At 38.9% G+C, this 21,052-nt stretch overlaps 1 protein-coding gene across 8 annotated transcripts in view; it reads left to right on the top strand.

The window, feature by feature from the left end:
* Positions 1-20,559, top strand: part of Caprin2 (caprin family member 2) — a 53,766-nt gene extending 33,207 nt beyond the window's left edge. For 6 of the 8 annotated variants that reach the window (XM_006507041.4, XM_006507039.4, XM_030255361.1 and 3 more), the window contains 8 exons: positions 583-647; positions 2,463-2,564; positions 4,310-4,450; positions 11,608-11,776; positions 14,760-14,945; positions 16,798-16,898; positions 17,816-17,879; positions 19,653-20,559. In XM_006507041.4, the coding sequence (XP_006507104.1) occupies positions 583-647; positions 2,463-2,564; positions 4,310-4,450; positions 11,608-11,776; positions 14,760-14,945; positions 16,798-16,898; positions 17,816-17,879; positions 19,653-20,221 (1,397 nt within the window). In that variant the 3' untranslated portion in view covers positions 20,222-20,559. The remainder of the gene's footprint in view (positions 1-582; positions 648-2,462; positions 2,565-4,309; positions 4,451-11,607; positions 11,777-14,759; positions 14,946-16,797; positions 16,899-17,815; positions 17,880-19,652) is intronic. The other 2 variants (XM_006507040.4, NM_001301351.1) reach the window with 1 other exon arrangement.
* Positions 20,560-21,052: the final 493 nt, after the last annotated feature.

Below are 21,052 nucleotides of genomic sequence, written 5' to 3'. Positions count from 1 at the left end.
ATGATAATTTCTCTTAGGTAAGGAGTGACATGATCAAAACTACAGTCTAACTGTGGTAAGCATTGAACAGCTGCTAAAGACTGATGCTGTAAGGCTGTAAGACTGGTGAAGCAAGGAGAATAGTTCACATCATAGTTAATAGAAGTGATTGATATTAATGAGTGAAACCAAACTGAAAACTATATAATTATAAAAAGTATATTAATATGTATAGCCACAGTGAGGAAATCCAAACAAACAGATGACCAGCTAAGACTTATGAAGATTATGTGTATCAGTGACAACTCACAGTGGCTTAATCTTTGTCTTCTAGATTATTATCCCTAATAATTTTTTAAGTGATAGTTTGTTTGCTCCTTTTTAGAAGCTTTGGAATACTGGTTTTACCCATATAACTTTAGAACATCACTGTATACCACACATGGAATTAGTGTTTCTGACTAGTACCCAGTCTATTCTCTTCAAAGTTGCAATAGGAACCTGTTCTTCTAATTGACACTTACTTTGTAAAGAATAAACTTTGTTTTGTTAAATTGATATGTATTAACTTTTCTCTCCCTGTAATTGTTTGGTTTTCTTTAGTCTCTACAGTATCTGCAGAACAAAACTTGTCCAACCAAAGTGATTTTCTTCAAGAACCATCACAGGTAACTTTTGGATTAATTTGTTTTATACTCTTTTTTGCTGTATGGGGAGGACTTCTTACTTTAGCAAGAGTAATCAGACTTATTCTGATATATCTGATTGAGAAAAAAAATGTTTTTATCTTAGACCAACTAGAATAATATTGTGTGTTTATGTGTGTGTGTGCATGTGCGTGTGTGTGTGCATGTGTGTGTGTGTGTGCGTGCACGCAAGCGAGTGCATGTTGTTATTAGTGACAAAGTCTTTAATGTAGCCCAGGATGACCTTGAATTCACTTTGTAGCCTAGGCCGGTTTAGAACTTGTGATCCTCCTGCCTCAGGAGTGCTGGGATGTTGGCCTGTGCAAGAATGACCAGTAGCATTTGTCTTTAAATATCTTCTAGGTGAGTCTGCATACCTACATTTAGAACCACTGGTCTCAAACACCATGTTTATTCACCAGTACTTAAAACTACTTCTGGCCACTCTACTTGAAGTGATAATTTGCAGGCAAGAGTAATTGCAACTTATAAATGAATACTAATATAAAGATTTTGTTGTTGTTAAGTAAAATGTTTTGTCCCTACTGTGGTGCTGGACATTGAATGCATTTAGCTTCTGTGGTTGCCTGCCAGGCAAGTGTTATGTCATGAGCTGCAGCTGAAACCCTATTAAGTGAAACTTTTAAGTAGAATTTATCATTTTGTTTTTAAGCCAGAGTTTTGCTCTGTAGTTCAGGGTGGTCCTGAACTTCTGGTCTTCTTGTTTTATTCTTCTAGCCCTGGGGAAATATATATGTTCCACTGGACTGGCTTCCAGTCTTTTTAGCTTGACTATTAAGAGGACAAAGGAGGGTTAAGTTAGAGTTTCTGGGATTCTCCTTGTATACAAGTATAGCCCAACAGCAACCAGTCCCACTTATGATGGGTAGTTAGTTGCTTTATTACCTTAATTAAAAGTACTGAAAAACAAGCATAATTTTAGAACATTTCCATAATTCTCATATGTTGGTTAGCTACTAATCATGTATATTAGTATATAAACTGTTCTGAAGTATTAAACAATTTCCCCTGATCTCTTTCTGAGTGGTGGTGGTTAGATGGAGCAGGGTCTGGAAATATAGCTCTGGTTGGCCTGTAGACCGGGCTGGCCTTTCAAACTCTTACTGGTGTGCGTGTGTGTGTGTGTGTGTGTGTGTGTGTGTGTGTGTGTGTGTGTAACTGGGGCAGAAGCAGTGTATGAATTTAAGTGTCCTGAAATTGAACTATATTATTCTGATCTTGGGCAGATTACTTCACTTTGCTTTGCTTTGCTGTTGCTGCTGCTTCTTCACATCTTCCTCTTGTTCTCCAAGACAAAGTTTCTCTTTGTAGCCCTGGCTGTTCTGGAACTTACTCTGTGGACCAGGCTGGCCTCAAGTTTAGAGATCCGCCTGCCTCAGCCTCTGCCTTCCAAGTGCTGGGATTAAAGGCATGTGCCACCACCACCTGGCCAGAAACAAGCTTTTTAACATAGGGTTTTTCTGTGTAGCCCTGGCTATCCTGTAACTTTTTCTGTATACTAGGCCAGGCTGGCCTTAAACTCTGAGATCTGCCAGCCTCAGCTTCCCAAGAGTGGGGGTAAAGGTATGTACCACTATTCTTTGTGTGCCTGATTATTCATTGCTTCTTGATGTCACTAAAATGAAGGTAATTGTGCTTACTCACCATGTTTGTTAGGATTAAGTGTATTAATATATATAACACATTTAGCATACTGCCTGGTACCAATCAGGGCCCAGGAAATATGAAGTAAGCACAGTATATATTGACAATGCTTTCTATCTTCCTTGTATCTAGGCCTCTTCTCCGGTTACTTGTAGCTCAAATGCTTGCTTGGTGACTACTGATCAGGCTTCTTCGGGATCTGAAACAGAGTTTACGACCTCAGAGACCCCTGAGGTAATGAGACCCATGGTCTTAATTACTTTGCTGTCTCAAAGAATTGCCAAATGAGCTTATTAGTTACTGGCATGATTGATGGAATTAAAATGTTTGTATTTATTAATGCATTACCTTCTGTAGATGTTGTGGTCCTAGAACATACACAGGTCACTATTGTGGCTTTGCCATGTATATAGAATTAATAGTACATATCTTACTTGATGTAATAAATATATCCAGAATTATTATTACTCATTTTTTAAAGATTTATTCATTTTGTTTCATGCATGTATATATGTGTACCACATGGTGTTTGGTGCCCAAGGAGGTTAGAAGAGGACATTAGTTCCTGTAATTGAAGTTATATAGTTTCTAAGAATTGAACCTAGGTCTTCTGCAAGAGCAACAAGGTCTCTTAATCACTGAGCCATTTCTCCGGCCTCTCTATTACTGTTTTTTGGGATGATCTCCTGTAGCACAGGTTGGCCTTGAATTCCTGATCCTTTTGCTCCCACTTCTCAAGTGTAGGGATTTCAGGAGAGTATGGCCAAGCTTAGTCAATTTATTATTTTAATAAGTAGCATACAGGGCTGAAGAGATAGTTCAGTGACTAAGAATATATATTGATTTTGGAGAGGAGCCAAATCTTTTTTTTTTAACTCCCACCCCCCAACCAGGAGCCAAATCTTAAGTCCCAGCACTCATATCCAGTAGCTCACAACTACCTGTAATTCTAGCCTCAGAATCTGAGACATTTGGCTTACATGGACACTTGCACTCATGTGCACAAACAGATGTATTCACACATAGACAGACTTAAAAATAAAGTAAAACTCTTATCATTAGCAAAGTATTAGGTTTCCTTATGTTATTTTAAATATATAATAGAGAAAAGCTTCATGTAGAATTAAGAGATATTATCATATAACTGAAGATTTGGTTTTTATAGTGTTATTAGCATTGACTGAGTTGAAATGAGTTATAGTCTTTCTGGCTCATATTATCAAAAGCATTTTGACAGTATGAGGTTTGTGAGTATAGATCTAAATTTCAGCCTTTGTTCTTTGAGCAAATCCTAGATAGACATGGATGGGGTGAATTTGGGGGGAATTTATTAGGTTATAATTTTGAGGTGCACTAATAAATGAGATTTCATTATAGAATGTAAGAAAACATGGGTTATTAGTCTTTAAAGTGTTCACTTGCTCTAAATTAGGGTAGTTGGCTTTTTGACAAAGAAAAAGTGATTTTTTTTTTTTAATCAAGTGACCTATAATGGTCTGATTTATAATCTGGTTGAAATTGGGCTTTATGTGATATTAAATAATTTGGCTTTATAGGTAAGAATTACTTAAATTAGACGATTTTTTTTTTGGCAGAGGACTTAGAAATCCACTATATTTTTAAAATAATTAAGGAACGAATTAACCCAAAGTTTTTCTTAAACTCAGTATTTGCATATAAATGGAGTAATATTAGATTATTAGTTGGGAAATAGCAATTTTTGCAGAACTCTTGATGCTGGTAGGAAGTTGAGAACCCCTTGTGTGACACTCTCTTTGTCAGAACCCTATCAAAGCAAGTGTACTGTGCATCCTCAGCAGTCTAGATTTGAAACTGTAAGCAAACGCTGCTCTCTGCATTCCTGTGTTCCCATGTCACCCTAAAGAACTTGCTGACTTCTGTCAGCTTGGGGCTTAGTGTAAGTTAACCTCCTGGCATATGGCAAGCATGGCTGATGCTGCATTTCTTCTCCTCCACAGATGGTGGTCTCCCCCTGCAAGCCAAAGCCAGCTTCTGCACTTGCTTCTCCAAATCCTCCCCTGTCAAAGAGCTTCCAGTTACCTCCTGCAAGTGGGAGTTCAGAAGCCATTAGCACAGCACCTTTTCAGGCCATGCAGACAGTGAGTATGAAAGGGAAACGATGGCTGTGGGCAAGCTGAGGTTTCTCCCACACCTAGCTTTGGTACTGGGTAAAAAGTTTGCTTTCATGTTGCTCTTATTTGGGTTGCTGGAGTTTAAATCTGTCACTGTTTGTGACAGAGTATTAAATCTACAACCCCCAGAATTTTCAAGAAGTATTTTTTTAATTAAAAGTAGATTTTTTTTTCATACAATATATTCTGATTATGGTTTCCCTTTCCCTTACTCATCCTAGGTCCCCCCCACTTACTCTCCTCTCCAGTCCACATCCTTTCTATTTCTCTTTCATAAATAAACAGGCATCTAAGTAATGCTGATAAAGAAAAATAAAATACAATCAATCAATCAAACAAACAAACAAACAAACTGGAATATGACAAAACACCAAACAAGAAAAAGAGCCAAAGGAAAGGCACATAAATGCATTTAGAAGTAGAGATACATACAGGAGTCCATTTAAAAATCCCCAAACTAGAAGCCATAGTGTGTGTGTGCGCATACAAAGGACCTATAAGGTAGGGGGAAAAATGTCCTAACTTAATATGATATAGACAACCTCCAAAAACGCTATTGAGTTTTTTGTTGTTGTTGTTCACTGCTAGGCGTGGTACCTGCCCTTAAGAGTGATTTGTCCAAGGAGTATTTTTATCAGAACCTTGTTTCCTCTCTGAAAATTAACAGGCAAAGCTTTGAACCCATGTGAAAATGAATATGACTGACCCCTAATACTCCCTCCCCACAAAAGGAATATGTGAATGATAAACATTGTTTTGGCAACAGTTATGCATATTATTAATCATTACTGATACTGCATTACTTAAGGTTTTAGCTTTAATAACTTGAAGTAAGAGATAAGTTAAAATTCATTTAATTTTATTTTAATCTCATTCTGGCTCACAGAGTTTTAGTTTTCTTCAGATTTGTGTGTATTCTGAAAATGTATTTCTCTAGAAATTGTAGTGTAAGGCTGGACAGTGGTGGCGCATGCCTTTAATCCCAGCACTTGGGAGGCAGAGGCAGGTAGATTTCTAAAGTTCCGAGGCCAGCCTGGTCTACAGAGTGAGTTCCAGGACAGCCAGGGCTACACAGAGAAACTCTGTCTCAAAAGAAGAAGAAGAAGAAGAAGAGGAGGAGGAGGAGGAGGAGGAGGAGGAGGAGGAGGAGGAGGAGCAGGAGGAGGAGGAGAAGGAGAAGAAAAAATAATTGTAGTGCAAAACTTTTTTAAGAATAATATTGCAGGGGCTGGAAAGGTGGCTCAGTGGTTAAGAGCATTTGCTGTTCTTATAGAGGACTCAGATTTGATTTCCGGTACCTACATGGTGGCTTACAGCTGTCTGTAACATTCAATAACATCCATTGGATCCCATACCCTCTTTTGGCCTTTCTGGGCAGCAGCTGTCGACATGGTGCACATATTATATATGAAGCCAACATGTACACACCCAAAGAAAAATCTTTTAAAAAGAAAAGAAAGAAAAAGATAGTGTGACACTAGATTGTGTATTTTGGGGGAGAAAACTATTTAGTAAGGGAGAAAGTGCCTTTATTGTTGGTGCTTCCTGCTTCACACTAGCACCTTGCAAATAATAGTAGTGGGTGAACAGTGTAGAGCAGGCCCAGTGCAGGGCTGCTGAACTCCCCCTACTCTCCTTGCTTTTCTACTTTCCCTGGCAGTCTCATAATATTAGCACTCAAATTTATTTTTTCTTTTGCCTAATCAAAAGCAGACAGTGGTTCATCACATGATGAAATAGAATCCTTCATCTGACATTACCTATTGAAGTATAGTCTAATCTGTCAGACTAGTCCACTGGGCTTGTCTTGTGTGGTTTTGTCATAGTGCCTCTTTATTGATGGCTCCCTGTCTGCTCTTCCTCTTTAAAGCCTGCCCAGTTCAAACAGGTTCTGTTGTATTGATTTTATAGGGGGTTTCTGCCCTACTCTATCCCATTTAGCTCCTGTGTGAACAACGGAGAGACATCAGCTGTGGTACTGTGATAGGCAGGCTCTACACTATTCTAACCCAACTAGTCTATTAATAACCAGATAAATGTCCCGTTATTTGCTGAGTCTTGCTCTGTTTCATGTGTGTCCTCATGGTCCATCCTGTCTCATGGAGATCTCCTCCTTTTCCTCTCCTTTGTCCTCTCTTCTTGTCCCTACCTGAGATTCCCTCACTCGATCTGAATTTCTGTCCTATTTTTTTCTCCTGCTCAGTTACAAGCTCTACCTTTTTATTTACCAAGCAGGTACTATTGGGGAACATTCTTTACAGAACATTGGTCAATACAATGCCCATGTCCATAGTGGGGTACAGAACTCAGTATCTGAATACACAGCACACAAGACAAACCCAACATTTCTCCTTTTTTTGTTTTGTTTTTGTTTTTGTTTTTGTGTTTTTTCAAGACAGGGTTTCCCTGTGTAGCCCTGGCTGACCTGGAACTCACTCTGTAGACCAGGCTGGACTCGAACTCAGAAATCCACCTGCCTTTGCCTCCCAAGTGCTGGGATTAAAGGCGTCTACCACCATGCCCGACTTTTTTTTTTTTTTTTATTTAAAGTTCAATAAAAGTCTCTTTCTCTTCTAAAGCATATAAAATAAGAACAATTATGAAAAACTATTATGTAAGGTTTACATTGACAGTGTCTAGTCCATTTGTATATATCAGTTTAGGAGAAAGCACTCTTGGTGAGTTCAGAGTTTTGTACCTAAATCATTTAAATAATCTTACAATAAAAGCTTAACTTGTTTAGGACTCGAGAAAATATGTTTAGGTATAAGAAGATGTTTTTAGGTTGGTAATACAAGTTATGATAGAAGTCATAATCACCAAGATAGAATAAATTATAGTATTATAAGATTATAACTATGTAGTCTTTAACCCCATCAGAGACTTGTGAAGGAATAAATAGTACCTGAGTATACAGGAAGTGCAGTGCAAGCACCTTCCAAAACTATAGAAATGTCAGGGATAGTTGGCTGCCTAGACAGTCTCCCAAATTTTCTTTAGAACATTGGAGCTCTATCTTCAGCCTTTTGGCCCAGAATATCTGAGACTTTTTTTGTGAAGCAGGAATTAGAAAGGGCTTACCTACCTTGTCTTTGCAAAGCTTGGCAGTTGAGTTTCCTGCATCTCTCTCTCTCTCTCTTTCTTTTCCTTTCTCTCCCCCCCTCCCGTCTCCCTCTCCCCATCTCCATCTCCCTCTCCCTCTCTCTCTGTCTCTCTCCCTCCCCGCCTTTTTTTGTCCATTTTGGACATCATATTGTCAGCAGTTAAAATGAGGATAATTTCTTGTCCAATGGCTAGCTTGCCACTTTTGAAGCAAATTCCATATGGAGGTTCTTCAATGCTCATTTCATCATCTTCTTTGAAGTAGAATTGAGGTGCCGCTGGAGCTGACTTGTTCATTATCCAAAAAGCCTTAAAATAATAAAAGATTTTAGCTGGGCGTGGTGGTGCACGCCTTTAATCCCAGCACTCCGGAGGCAGAGGCAGGCATATTTCTGAGTTTGAGACAAGCCTGGTCTACAGAGTGAGTTCTAGGACAGCCAGGGCTATACAGAGAAACCCTGTCTCAAAAAAAAAAAAAAAAAAACAACCAACAAACAAAAAATAATAATAATAAAAGATCTTTAAATGCCATATTCTGTGGATCTCAGGTTTTTGAAGACTGACTGAATATCTATCTATCCATCTATCCACCCATCCATCTATCCATCCATCCATCCATCCATCCATCCATCCATCCATCCATCTATCTATCTATCTATCTATCTATCTATCTATCTATCGTATATGTGAATAGGCAAAGATTGCTCATTTTTAGATATTTATTATATGTTCAACCAAGGAAGTATATTCTGTAATAAACTAGACTAGTATCTAACATGACCATAAGTTTAGTTGTTTAACTATTAACTTGTGTTAATATTTAACTTTTTAATTATCCTAAATAGCTTATAATAGCAGCTTTTAAAGGATTAGGGCTCAACATTGCATTTTAAAGAATTTTGTAGGTACAATACCTTAAAAGGAGTCAATACATACTATGTTTCAACCAAATATAATCTTAATTTCTAGCAATATGTTAAAATCTTCTGGCTCTTTTTCATTCACTGGCTCATCTGTCTTTATTTGTGCCTCGCTTGTTCTCTCTTCAACCTGTCTCTGTAAAACTGTCCTAGTAAAACTGCTTCCTTCTTTCTCTGAAACTCAAGTGGTTTCCCTTTCCTCTCTTTTCTCATGAGAGTTAGGCATATTTTATTCTGTGAAATCTTTCTCTAATTTATCACTTTGTCTGTCACTCAAGACACCACTTTAAAGCATGGGTGCTTTCTTCTACCAACTATCTTTATCTTCATTGATTGGGATTAAAGATATGTACTAAGGACATGCCTGTATTACAGCCAGAGGGATTAAAGATGTGTGCTAAGAGCACACCTTTAATCCCAGCACTTGGGAGGCAGAGGCAGGTGGATTTCTGAGTTCAAGGCCAGCCTGGTCTACAGAGTGAGTTCCAGGACAGCCAGAGCTACACAGAGAAACCCTGTCTCAAAAAACCAGTGCAACACTTCTCTGATCAAAATTCAAAGCAAAATAAGTGTATGGTTAAAAATAGAAATATTTAAAAATCTGACAGATTTATGACAGAATAAATATGTCATAAACCACTAACAGTAGCTTTTGACCAGGTTTATAGTATCAGGCATGAAATCCATGCTGTGGTACAGGCTTCATATCCAGTCAGAAAATAGCAGGTTACCTTATTAAACATTATGCCATGACAGCGCCAGTTGGCTCTTTTTGCCAGGTTGGTATTATAACATGCAGGGCCCATCACCAGTTGAGACTTGATGTCTTTTCTCCTCTAGTAGCTCCAGTAGCAACTTCTAGCACTGTGTAAGTCATCCAGAAGGGAGAGAGTTTCCTAGTCAGTTTGATTTCTCTTATGTCCTGCATCCAAATGAATGGCATCTTCAGCAATAGGGTCCTACTACCATGTTATGGTAGGCAACCCAGAGTAATGGCAGTACCCTGTGCTGTTTTAGACCATTCCTGACCAGTAACTCAGAGGGATGAATTCCTTGATTTGGTACTGTTTATTTATGTGAGACATGGTTTCACTATAGCCTTGCCTGGCCTGGAACTCCCAATGTAGATCAGGCTGGCTTTAAATTCAGAGAGGTCTTCCAAGTTCAAAGGCATGCAATATTATACCCCAACATAAGGATAATCTCTTTTGTACTGTGTGGAAGCATCATCTGTCAATAAAAAGCTGATGGCCCATTAGCAAAAGGCAGAAAGTAGAAGGTGGGAGTTCTGGTAAAGAGATTGGAACTCTGGGAGATAGAGGCAAGAGATTTACCCCAGACTTGGAGGATGTCAGAAGTATGAAACAGAGGAGAGGTATCTAGCCATGTGGCAGACAGAACAGTTTAGGTTAAATAAATCACAAGCTGTTATTACCTTGAAACAACTCAAAGTTACCTGGAAGGAGGTAACCTCCAGTGACACATTATTGAGATCAGAATGGCCTGTGGGCTCTTATCTGTAGGGCATTGTCTTGATTGCAAATTGATGTAAGAGGACCCAGAAAGCCCTCTCATCTCCATGTGTGGTGTGTGTGTGTGTGTGTGTGTGTGTGTGTGTGTGTGTGTTTATCCTTAGGCAGGTGGCCTTAAGCTGTATAAGAAAGCCCTCCCATCTCCCTGTGGTGTGGTGTGGTGTGGTGTGGTGTGGTGTGGTGTGGTGTGGTGTGGTGTGTGTGTGTTTGGTTATCCTTAGGCAGGTGGTCTTAAGCTGAATAAGAAAGCTAGGTTAGCAAGAGCTTAGGAGCAAGCTGTCTTGCAGCGTTCCCCTGTGGGTTCTAATTCCTTGACTGTGATTGAGCTTCATGGTGAGATGTAATGTTGCATGGGCTAGCAAGCAGGTCTGCTTTCAAGTTTCTGCTTCAGTTATTGTCCTGACTTACCTCAGTGATGAACTGTGACTTGGAAGTATAAGCCATACAAATCCTTTATCAATAAAATACTGGTCAGAGTTCTTTTTTTTTTTTAAAGATTTATTTATTTATCATATATAAGTACACTGTAGCTGTCTTCAGACACACCAGAAGAGGGAATCAGATCTCATTATAGATGGTTGTGAGCCACCATGTGGTTGCTGGGAATTGAACTCGGGACCTCTGGAAGAGCAGTCAGTGCTCTTAACCGCTGAGCCATCTCCAGCCCCTGTTTTTTGTTTTTAATCACAGGAACAAAAGGGAAACTAGAACACTCGATTAGATTATAGTTCCCAATATTTCTCCCTCCTTGAACCTTTATTCTACTTCTATGTAGTTACTTATTCTAGGTAGAAATGAAACCATATATTTCTTTTCAAAAGCAATATTATTTATTATTATCATGTGCAAAGCACTACAGTTTGCATATGGCGGTCAGAGGACAATTATAATGCAATTAGTTCTCTTCTACCACCTTTACCTGGATTAACTCCGGTCACTAAGGTTGCTCAGTAAGCGTCTTTACCCAGGGAGCCATCTCATCTTTTCCCAATTGTTTTTTAACTTGCTTGTTTCACTAACATAATGTTTTTGCTATGTAATATATATTATATTTTCATTCTTTTTATGGCTGAATAATACTTAATGTACTTGTCTCATTTCATTTAGATTTTTTTGACATTTTACTATTAGGAATAATGTTGCTAAGCTCATATCTGTTCAACTCTTGACTTTTACTCCTTTTGGGAGACTATCTAGACATGAAACTGGTGGGTTTATGTTTATCTTCACAAGGAACCATCATCTGTTTTCCACAGTGTTTGTACTATTTTACCTTTCCAGCAGTAAAAAGATTACAGTTCCCCTGCTCCCTGTTTAGTCTTGCTTTCCATCTTTTGACAATGGTGGACCCAGAGGGTATGAACTGATATCCCGTAGTGGTCTTGGTTTACTTTCCCTGATGTCTAAGGATGATCATGCTCCTCAGTTTTAGTTGTTTGTTATCTTTGGAGAAATGTCTGTTCAAATCCTTTGCTCATCTAGTGCCTTAGGATCTGGTGAGTGGTACAGATGGTATTGAGGCACTTCCTCTGAACCATACCCAGTGGCTTTGTGTGCTCTTTCTTTTAAGGTGTTTAATGTTAATGCACCTCTGCCTCCACGGAAAGAACAAGAAATGAAAGAACCTCCTTATTCATCTGGCTACAATCAAAATTTTACTTCATCAAGTACACAGACAGTATCCCAATGCCAGCTCCCAGCTGTACACATAGACCAGACAACTCAGCCTCCAGAGACTGGTATGACCTCTGCATATATTCTTTATAAGTACCACATGCCAACTTGGTGCTTTACTGGAGTACCCTCTATAGCCCTTCTGAAAACTTAGACAGTAGCCTTTCAAGTAAACAGTCTGTAGTGCCCTTACAGCTGTAAATACTTATCTCTTTAATGTTTGTCTGGTAGAAAGACATTTTGATGTATTTTCCTCCATTTAGTTAAGTTTACCTCTAGTGGAGAATTAGTTAAACCACTTTGGCTCCTGAAGGGTCTCATGTGCATATGCGCTGTACTCTCCCAAGAGCTCTGTGGATTCTCGAATGAAAGATACACACACCAGCTAATTTTTATATGCCTTGACTAGCTCAAGGGCTGGGCACTTCTAAACCTCTCCGAGGCTAGCATACATTCCCCTCCTGTATTTCTGGCTTAACATCTTTTAAAAATCTATATTTCATATCTGCTTGCTGTCTTCTGGGGAGCCTCCCCATAGGGCCACATCCCCTTTCCATCTACATTGTTGGATGGTTTCTCTCCTTCAGCTCTTAAATCTAATCCCTCTGTCTCTGAGTTATGGCGATTCCCTTCTTCCTCCTCTCTCTCCTGGTCCCTTGCCTGTGCAGTCTCAAAGTCCTACCCAGTCTCCCTGCCCAGCCAGTGGCTGTATGAAATTCCTAATTACCAATCGAAGCTAGCTAGGGACAGGGACCCTCAGGTCTGGAAGCATGGCTTTTGGGAGCTGAAATAAGACAAAGTATTAGAACCAATTCCCAACATTTACCTACCAACTTAACTTTTGAAGGCTTTTTTTGTCTTATTTTTGTTTTGTTTTTGTTGTTTTGATCTTTTGTTTTTCAAGACAGGGTTTCTCTGTGTAGACCTGGGTATCCTGGAACTTGCTTTGTTGACCAGGCTGGGCTTGAACTCAGAGATCTCTTTGCTTTTGTCTCCCAGGCCCTTAGCCTTTGTTTGTTTGTTTGTTTGTTTGTTTGTTTTAAAGAAAACTTTTTTTTTTTTTTAGATTTATTGGTGGTGGGTGCTGGGGGTCTTCTGAAAGAACAGGAACTGCCCTTAACTGTTGAACCATTTCTTCAGTTCCCTAGTTTGAACTATGAAGAGATAGAACTTGAGTGGCTGCTTTAGTCTTGTTGGCTCTTGATTTCAAGTTCGATTGCTTTCATTATCTAGACAGAGGCTGAGCTAGATAGGGCCTCTAGATGTTCTCGTGGAGATTGTGAAGCTATTGTTCTACACTGTGTTACCCCTTAAGTACAGATGATGGGTTTTATAGAAAATAAAAACTAAAGCGAGGAGATAAATGCTATTGTACTGTTAGCTCATAGACAAGTTTAAACCTTTTAAAGCTGTTTTGAATGTTGAAAGCATAGGTAACCTTTTTAAGGTTTATTTATTTTTTTCCTTTTTAAAATTTATTACCTTCCTTAATACAGAAGCACTGGTAGGTTTGTAGTGTTGGTATTGAAGCCTTTGACATGCTGAGCAAATGAGCTGAGCCTCTGGGTGCTTTTCCCTTTAATGGTGAGAGGTTAAGGGGAGATCCCAGATCTTGCTGTGGAGGCACTCATTCTGCTGTTACCGTATTGCTGAAACAGAGGCATTTTACCTAACAGACACTGTGGTCATAGACTTTCTCAATTTTGAATTCTCAAGATTATAATTCATGGCCAAGGGATGTAGTTCAGCTATAAAGTGTTTGTCTAACATGTCAGAAGTCCCAGGTTTCATCTTCAACACTGGCATCAACTGGGCATGATGGACGATGTCTACAATCTTAGAACTTGGGAGTTGGAGACAGCAAGATAAGAAGAAGTTCATGATTATCCTTGGCTCAAGACCAGCTTGTGCTACATGAGAACCTCCCATTCTTCACCCCTCCCCCCAAAATTAGGATTTTCTTTTACTCCTTGATCTGGAATTTTTAGCTTGAGATGTCTTACTTTGTAGCCCTAGTGCATCAGGAACTTGTAGTGTAGACTAGTATGGTCTCAAAGCCAGAGAGAGTCACCTGTCTCTGTCTCCAAGTACTGCTTTTAAAGACATACATCATGATACCTGGCATCATTCTTAACATTTTTACACCTTGTAAAAGTAGGGGCTTTTCTAGGTCCATTCTTGCTCTGAATAACGTTATGGAAACCACTAATTATTTATTATAAACTAGGCATAGTAGCTGGGTGTTTTCTAGGGTATTCTAACCCAACAATGCTGGCCTGGCCTACTTAACAGCCACATGGCATGTTACCTGCCATCTTAGTCTCGCCTGGCACCTCCTTCTTTGTTCACCTCCCAGTGATGACTCCCCTGGTCCCCACCTGAAACCTTCTCTCTGGGCCTGAGAGTTCTGTCTTCTCCTGTCCTGTCCAGCAATAGGCTGCACAGCCCTTTATTTAGCCAATCAGAAGATGGTGAAGAACAGTGTTTTATAAAATATTGAATCAGGAGATGCTTCAAAATAATGACAGTACTAAAGTAGGGACTGCTACAGATCCCTGTGTACAGAAATCAGCATTTGAATACACAGTGCACAAAAACATCCTCCCACAGATGTGATACCACATCTGAATTGTGCATTCCACACTGGCTATAACACTATATCTGCTTACCACTAACTCCTTTTCATTTCCCACTGGCCCCTGGAATCAACCATTCTACTTTATGAGTTTGAATTTGACTACCCTGCCTACCTCATGTAAGTTGGCATCATATACTTATTCAATATAACCCCTGTAAAGCTCACTTATACTGTGACATGTGCCAGATTTTTTTTCCCCTTTATAACTGAGTAATATTCTATTTCTCATATATGCTCATAAATCATGTTTTTAAAGGGAGAAAATATGTTAGAGGTATGTATATATATATGTGTGTGTGTGTATATATATGTGTATATATATATACATATAGCAATATATTTTTATATATATTGACAAATGGGGCCTTTGGACCCATTTAATTCTTGACTCTAAATTGTTTTCTCTTAAGGTGCAGGTTATCATCCTGATGGAACTGTTCAAGTAAGCAATGGCAGCCTTGCCTTTTACCCAGCACCCACGAGTATGTTTCCCAGACCTGCTCAGCCATTTATCAGTAGTCGGGGGACTCTGAGAGGGTGTTCACATGGAGGGAGGTTACTAATGAGTTCCTATCAGTCTCCTGGTGGCTACAAAGGTATGCTTTTAATCTAGTGTACTAAATTATTTTAATCTGTATATTAACCTGACTGAAATTTGACTTTTCTCTTGTTCTTTTTTTTGTCATTCCCATTTATAATTGTCTGTTAGTAGATGAACTGTTTTTTTACTTATGCTCTTAAGCATTGAGTTACCTCTCCAGCACTCCAGTACTTTAGCATACTTATTCTCTGCACGGACCTAACTTGCTGTCTGCAAAGAGGATTAATTCTGTGATTTACTAAAGAAGCTTGGTTTTCATGTGGGATTTTGATTTTCATGTTTGAATTGTACTTTTTTACTGATTGATTTACTCTTAAAATGTGCCCTAATTGCTGGGCGGTGGTGGCGCATGCCTTTAATCCCAGCACTTGGGAGGCAGAGGCAGGCAGATTTCTGAGTTCGAGGCCAGCCTGGTCTACAAAGTGAGTTCCAGGACAGCCAGGGCTATACAGAGAAACCCTGTCTCCAAAAAGAAAAAAAAAACAAAAAAACAAAACAAAACAAAAAAAAAGTGCCCTAATTAGACAAAGCTCATTTGCAGGTTACTTTCAAACTATACTTCAGATAACAAGAGAATTTGAGTCCATATAGTGGACTGCTAAGATTTAGTTACGGTTCTAAGTATTGTGGTGGCAGCTTGATATTAGCAAAAGTACTTGATGTTGAGGTTTTTTTTTTTTTTTTTTAAATAACATTTATTTATTTATTTATTATATGTAAGTACACTATAGCTGTTTTCAGACACTCCAGAAGAGGGCGTCAGATCTTGTTACAGATGGTTGTGAGCCACCATGTGGTTGCTGGGATTTGAACTCCAGACCTTCGGAAGAGCAGTCGGGTGCTCTTACCCACTGAGTCATCTCACCAGCCCGATGTTGAGGTTTTAAGTGCCTAAGTACATTAGTCCCATCTTTGCCCAACCACAACTTGCGTTTCAACAGTATTAGAAGTCAGGAGAAAATACTGGATGTGGTGGTGCATGCTTTTAATCCAGCATGTGGTAGGCAGAGGCCCAGCATGTGGGAGGCAGAGGCATGTGGATTTCTGAGTGTGAGTCCAACTTGATCTATAGAATGAATTCTAGGACAGCCAGGATTACACAGAAAAACCATGTCTAGAAAAATCAAGATAAACAAATAAGTAAATAAATAGCCAGCAGGATTATGTGTATTTTGCTATAGAAACGTTGTAGTATGTTTTTACTTTAAGACACATATCTCTTTTGCTCTGGTCCATGGTGCCAGCAAGATGGGCAAATATTATGGTCTCTGTACTACCAGGAAGCTCCACAGTATGTGACAGGACTAGAAGTGGCATGACAAACTGTATAAGAAATACACGCCCACTTGGGCACAGCCTTAGGGGTTATCCTTTTAGAGGTGCTCATGCAAAGAGAACTGTGCTGGAAAGAGTAGGGGTTGAAGCCAAATAGCCAAGTTTTGCTGTTAGAAAGTGTGTCAGGATTCAGCTCATCAAGAATGGCAAGATGATCACAGCATTTGTGCCCATTGATGGAAAATGATGAGGTTCTGGTTGTTGGATTTAGTCAAAAAGGGCATGCTGTAGGTGAAAGTCTTAGAGTCTACTTTAAGTTGTTAATGTAGCCAGTGTTTCTCCATTGGCCCTATACAAAGGCAAGAAGGAAAGACTAAAACTATAAATTTTGGCAATGGAAAACACAGTAATAAAATTTCATATTCTGATAAAAACAAAAAAAGAAAACATATCTAATGGTGACATTGTAAGATCTGTCCAATTTTTTCCCCTCCAGTTTAACTTTTAAAGCCACAGAGTTTGTTGAACTTCATTTCCTATCGTTTTATGTATGTTGTTTGTTAATTTATTAGGTTTTGATAGTTACAGAGGACTTCCTTCAGTTTCAAGTGGGAATTACAGCCAGCTGCAGCTGCAAGCTAGAGAATATTCTGGAACAGCTTACTCTCAAAGGGTAAGTAGAAATAGCTGTTGCTGCTAAACTTTGGAACAGTTGTGGTTGTTAGATATAAACATTTTTCCTATCATCAAGTGAGATGGAATTTGAAAGGACCTTAATCATGTTCACATAAGCTCATTTACTCTTCCATTTTATAGGAAAAAGGTTCAGAGGTTAAATTTCTTGTTTGTGGTCACATAGCAAGTAAATGGGGTAAAAATTGGATTGCAAACTTTTTTTCTAAATTCCCAAGCTTCTGTATCTTATAGTGTTACTAAATTGCCTTCAACTTAACTTACCTGTTATATATAGCAGAGTTCATCTTTACAAGTTTAATTGTTTTATTTGGATTTTGACCACTCAGCAAATTTTCTTCCTTATATCTGACAAGACTGATAGGGGTTTACACATTGCATTTTAGCAAACTTTGTAAACTTTCTATCATATTTAGATTAACATACTACACCAGTGTTTTTCTTTTAAAGCTTTGTTTTATTTACTTTGTGTGTGTGTGTGTGTGTGTGTGTGTGTGTGTGTGTATGTATGTACACTGTGGTATATATAGAGAGAGGTTAGAGGAAAATTTGTAGGCATGGATTATCTCTGTCTTGTGGATTCTGGGGATTCAGTCAGGCTTGGTTACTATTGTCTTCACCTACTAAGACTTCTCTCTGTCCCTAGTCTTAACATTGATTTACAGTCTGGGTCATATTGAAGAATTTATGTGCTTTTCTTGCTATACTGTGCCCTTTATGAAGATGAATGACAAAGGTCACTGTCTGCTTCTGTGATTACTCAGCACTGACTGACAAAGGCCATTGTTTGCTCCTGTGATTGATTACTCAGCACTGTACTCATTCCCTAGATGCTAATTAATTAATCTGTACTTTTAGTTTTCGTGCCAAGTTAAAATATTCATGTATTCATTTCAGGATAATTTCCAGCAGTGTTATAAAAGATCAGGGACATCTAGTGGTCTTCAGGCAAATTCAAGAGGTAAGGGTACTTATCTGCATACATTTACCTAAAGCAAGCTTTTACTTCACTATATCCTCTACCAACTTCTCTCTAAAGCACAACGTTTTCACCATTTCTCTCCTGAAGTTTTCAGTTTGCTAACCAAAATTGAAATTCAGTGCTAACCCGAATGGAATGAGGCAATAGACTATTAGGAAAGGTATTAACACTCTCAGTCTAGTTGTGTATGTTTTCTAAGAAGTGTTATTTTCTTTATGTGAACATAATTTAACCTTTTTTGTTATATATTTTTTATTTGTTTATTTGTAGTGTGTGTGTATGTGTGTGTGTGTGTGCCTGTATGCTGCAAGTGCATGTGAATTTGAGTGTGCTTGTGCCAAAGCACACATGTGGAAGTCAGATAATTTAACCTTTGACACAATTTCCTATGCTAACTTTAGGTAGAGTCTGATGATTCAGAAAGATGGCTTAAAAAAATTTTTTTTTAGGTTTATTATTATTTTTTTTTTTTAGTGTTTTTTACCTGCATGTTTGTCTGTGCACCACGTGCATGCTTGGTGGTCCCTTTGGAGGTCAGAAGAAGGAATTGGATCCCCTGGAAATGGAGTTACAGATGGTTGTAGCCCACCATGTGGGTGCTGGGAACTGAACCCAGATCCTCTGCAAGAGCAACAAGTGTTCTTAACCATTGAACCACTTCTCTAGTCCCCAGAATGATGGCTTTTAAAATGAATGGTGCTTGTGTTAGTGCAATGATAGATTTGAATAAGCAGCAGTTAAAACACTGGGCAGTGTACTTACACATGTTAAAATGAGAAGAGACCATTAAATGATTCAGTGTAATTGAAAAAGAATTACTAAAGAGAGAAACTTCAAAGGAAAACAACCTTTCTACTTTGATCATATTGAGCAGTGCTTTTTACACTGCACCTAAAACATTATTATTTCAGATCTGTGGAGAAGGTTGTGTTGGGAAAACTGCTTACTGTGCAGTATGAAGACCTGAGTTGAGATTCCTGCCATACATGTAAAAAGCTGGGTTCTGTGGCAGTTGCCTATAGCCCTAGTGGTAGGGTTATAGATCTCAGAGGACTGCCAGGACATTCTGTCTAGCTATCAATGAGCTCCAGGGGCAGTGACAGACTCTGTCTAAAAACAAAAAAAAAAGGGACTGAGGAAGCTATTGATGCAAACTTCTGGACTTTATATGCATACATATGTGCACCCACACCTATATGTACACACACACACACACACACACACACACACACACACACACGCACACACGCACGCACGCACGCGCGCGCGCATGCATGCATATAATTTTATAACAGTTATAAAGTTGAAATGAGAACTAAGCATTTATCTTGGGGTTTACTCCTCCTGTCAGAACATCTCTTAATTGGCTAGTAGTTGGTACTTCTATGTCTTTTAAGCTAATCTTAAATTTTCTTGAGCCCTTTTATATTACTTACTCTGAATAGAAGATTAGTCACTGAAAAGAATTAGTCGCCGAATGAGAATTATGGAAGTAAGATATGTAAAAAAAAATGCCCAAATCTGGTTTTAGTTTTCTGATATTGATGAGTTTTGGTAAGTTACTCAATTTCAGGACAACAGTGCATTTTTTTGACCTTTAAAAATTAGAAAGCAATCAACACAAGATTACCTAGGACCTTCTGACTACATTTTTATTGCTTTTGTTTTGGAATCTTGTGTTTCAGTAGCTAATGTTAAATATCCTGTCAAAGTTAAGGCCTCACTGAAAAACTCACTGTTATTAATGAACAGCAGGGTGGAGTGACTCCTCTCAGGTGAGCAGCCCAGAAAGAGACAGCGAGACTTTTAACAGTGGAGACTCTGGGCTAGGAGACTCTCGGAGCATGACCCCAGTGGATGTGCCAGTGACAAGCCCAGCAGCCGCCATCCTGCCAGTCCATATCTATCCCCTGCCTCAGCAAATGCGAGTTGCCTTCTCAGCTGCCAGAACATCCAATCTGGCTCCTGGAACTTTAGACCAACCTATTGTGTTTGATCTTCTCCTGAACAACTTGGGAGAGACCTTTGATCTTCAGCTTGGTAGATTCAATTGCCCAGTGAATGGCACTTACGTGTTCATTTTTCACATGCTAAAGCTGGCTGTGAATGTACCACTGTATGTCAACCTGATGAAGAATGAGGAGGTCTTGGTGTCAGCCTATGCCAACGATGGTGCTCCAGACCATGAGACAGCAAGCAACCATGCCGTTCTCCAGCTCCTCCAGGGAGACCAGATATGGCTGCGCTTACACAGGGGAGCGATTTATGGAAGTAGCTGGAAATACTCTACATTTTCAGGCTATCTTCTTTATCAAGATTAAAATTCAGTTCAGAATAAAAGAATGAAGTTCTCACTAGTGGATCTAAGGAAAAGCAGTCCTTGCCCTAGTGATTGACTGGTTGGGAAAAATATTTTTGTTCCTAGAGAAAGAAGGAGGTCCTCACTTTTTTGTTTTCCATTTTATGTGAAGACTTTGAAGCAGAATGATAATTAGCACTAACTTTATAAATTGTGATGTAGCCTTGCTAGTCACACAGCGAATGTGTATTGTTTGCACTTAATCCTGAACTGTGTTAATGGTCAGCTTACTGAATTGAATGCCTCAACTTCAGATAAGTTACCATGCCTCGTTGTGCCTCAATAAAAATTTAAACTGCACCTCCAGTTGTTTCTGTTTGCATAAACATTTGATTGAGAGTTAAGAATTTATCACTGACAACTCTGGAATTAATGGGTTCATGGTGCTAGACCTTTATATTGTCTAGGTCCTTCTAAGGTCATTTTCCTCTGATGAGTATCTAATTAAAAGATGGATGTAGCTGGGCAACAGTGGCACAAATCTTTAATCTCAGCACTTGGGAGGCAGAGGCAGATGGATCTCTGAGTTAGAGGCCAGTTTGGTCTACAGATCAAGTTCTAGGACAGCTAAGGCTATACAGGGAAACCCTGTTTCAAAAAAACAAACAAACAAAAAAAAAACAACCAAACAAGATGGATCTTTTCCACTGGCCGAACTATATATTTTCCTGAACATATTATGACTTCCTTTCCATAGGGCATATTCTCCATTTAGCTACATTTTGTTGTCTGCTGTGTGTATTAAAACAAGGCATAGTAAGAGATGTACATGTGTACTCTGTTCTTTGTAAAA

This window comes from Mus musculus, chromosome 6, assembly GCF_000001635.26.
Source record: "Mus musculus strain C57BL/6J chromosome 6, GRCm38.p6 C57BL/6J".
NCBI lineage: Eukaryota > Metazoa > Chordata > Mammalia > Rodentia > Muridae > Mus > Mus musculus.
The sequence above is the reverse complement of the archived record's forward strand: the minus strand, read 5'-3'. Positions and strand labels throughout refer to the sequence as shown.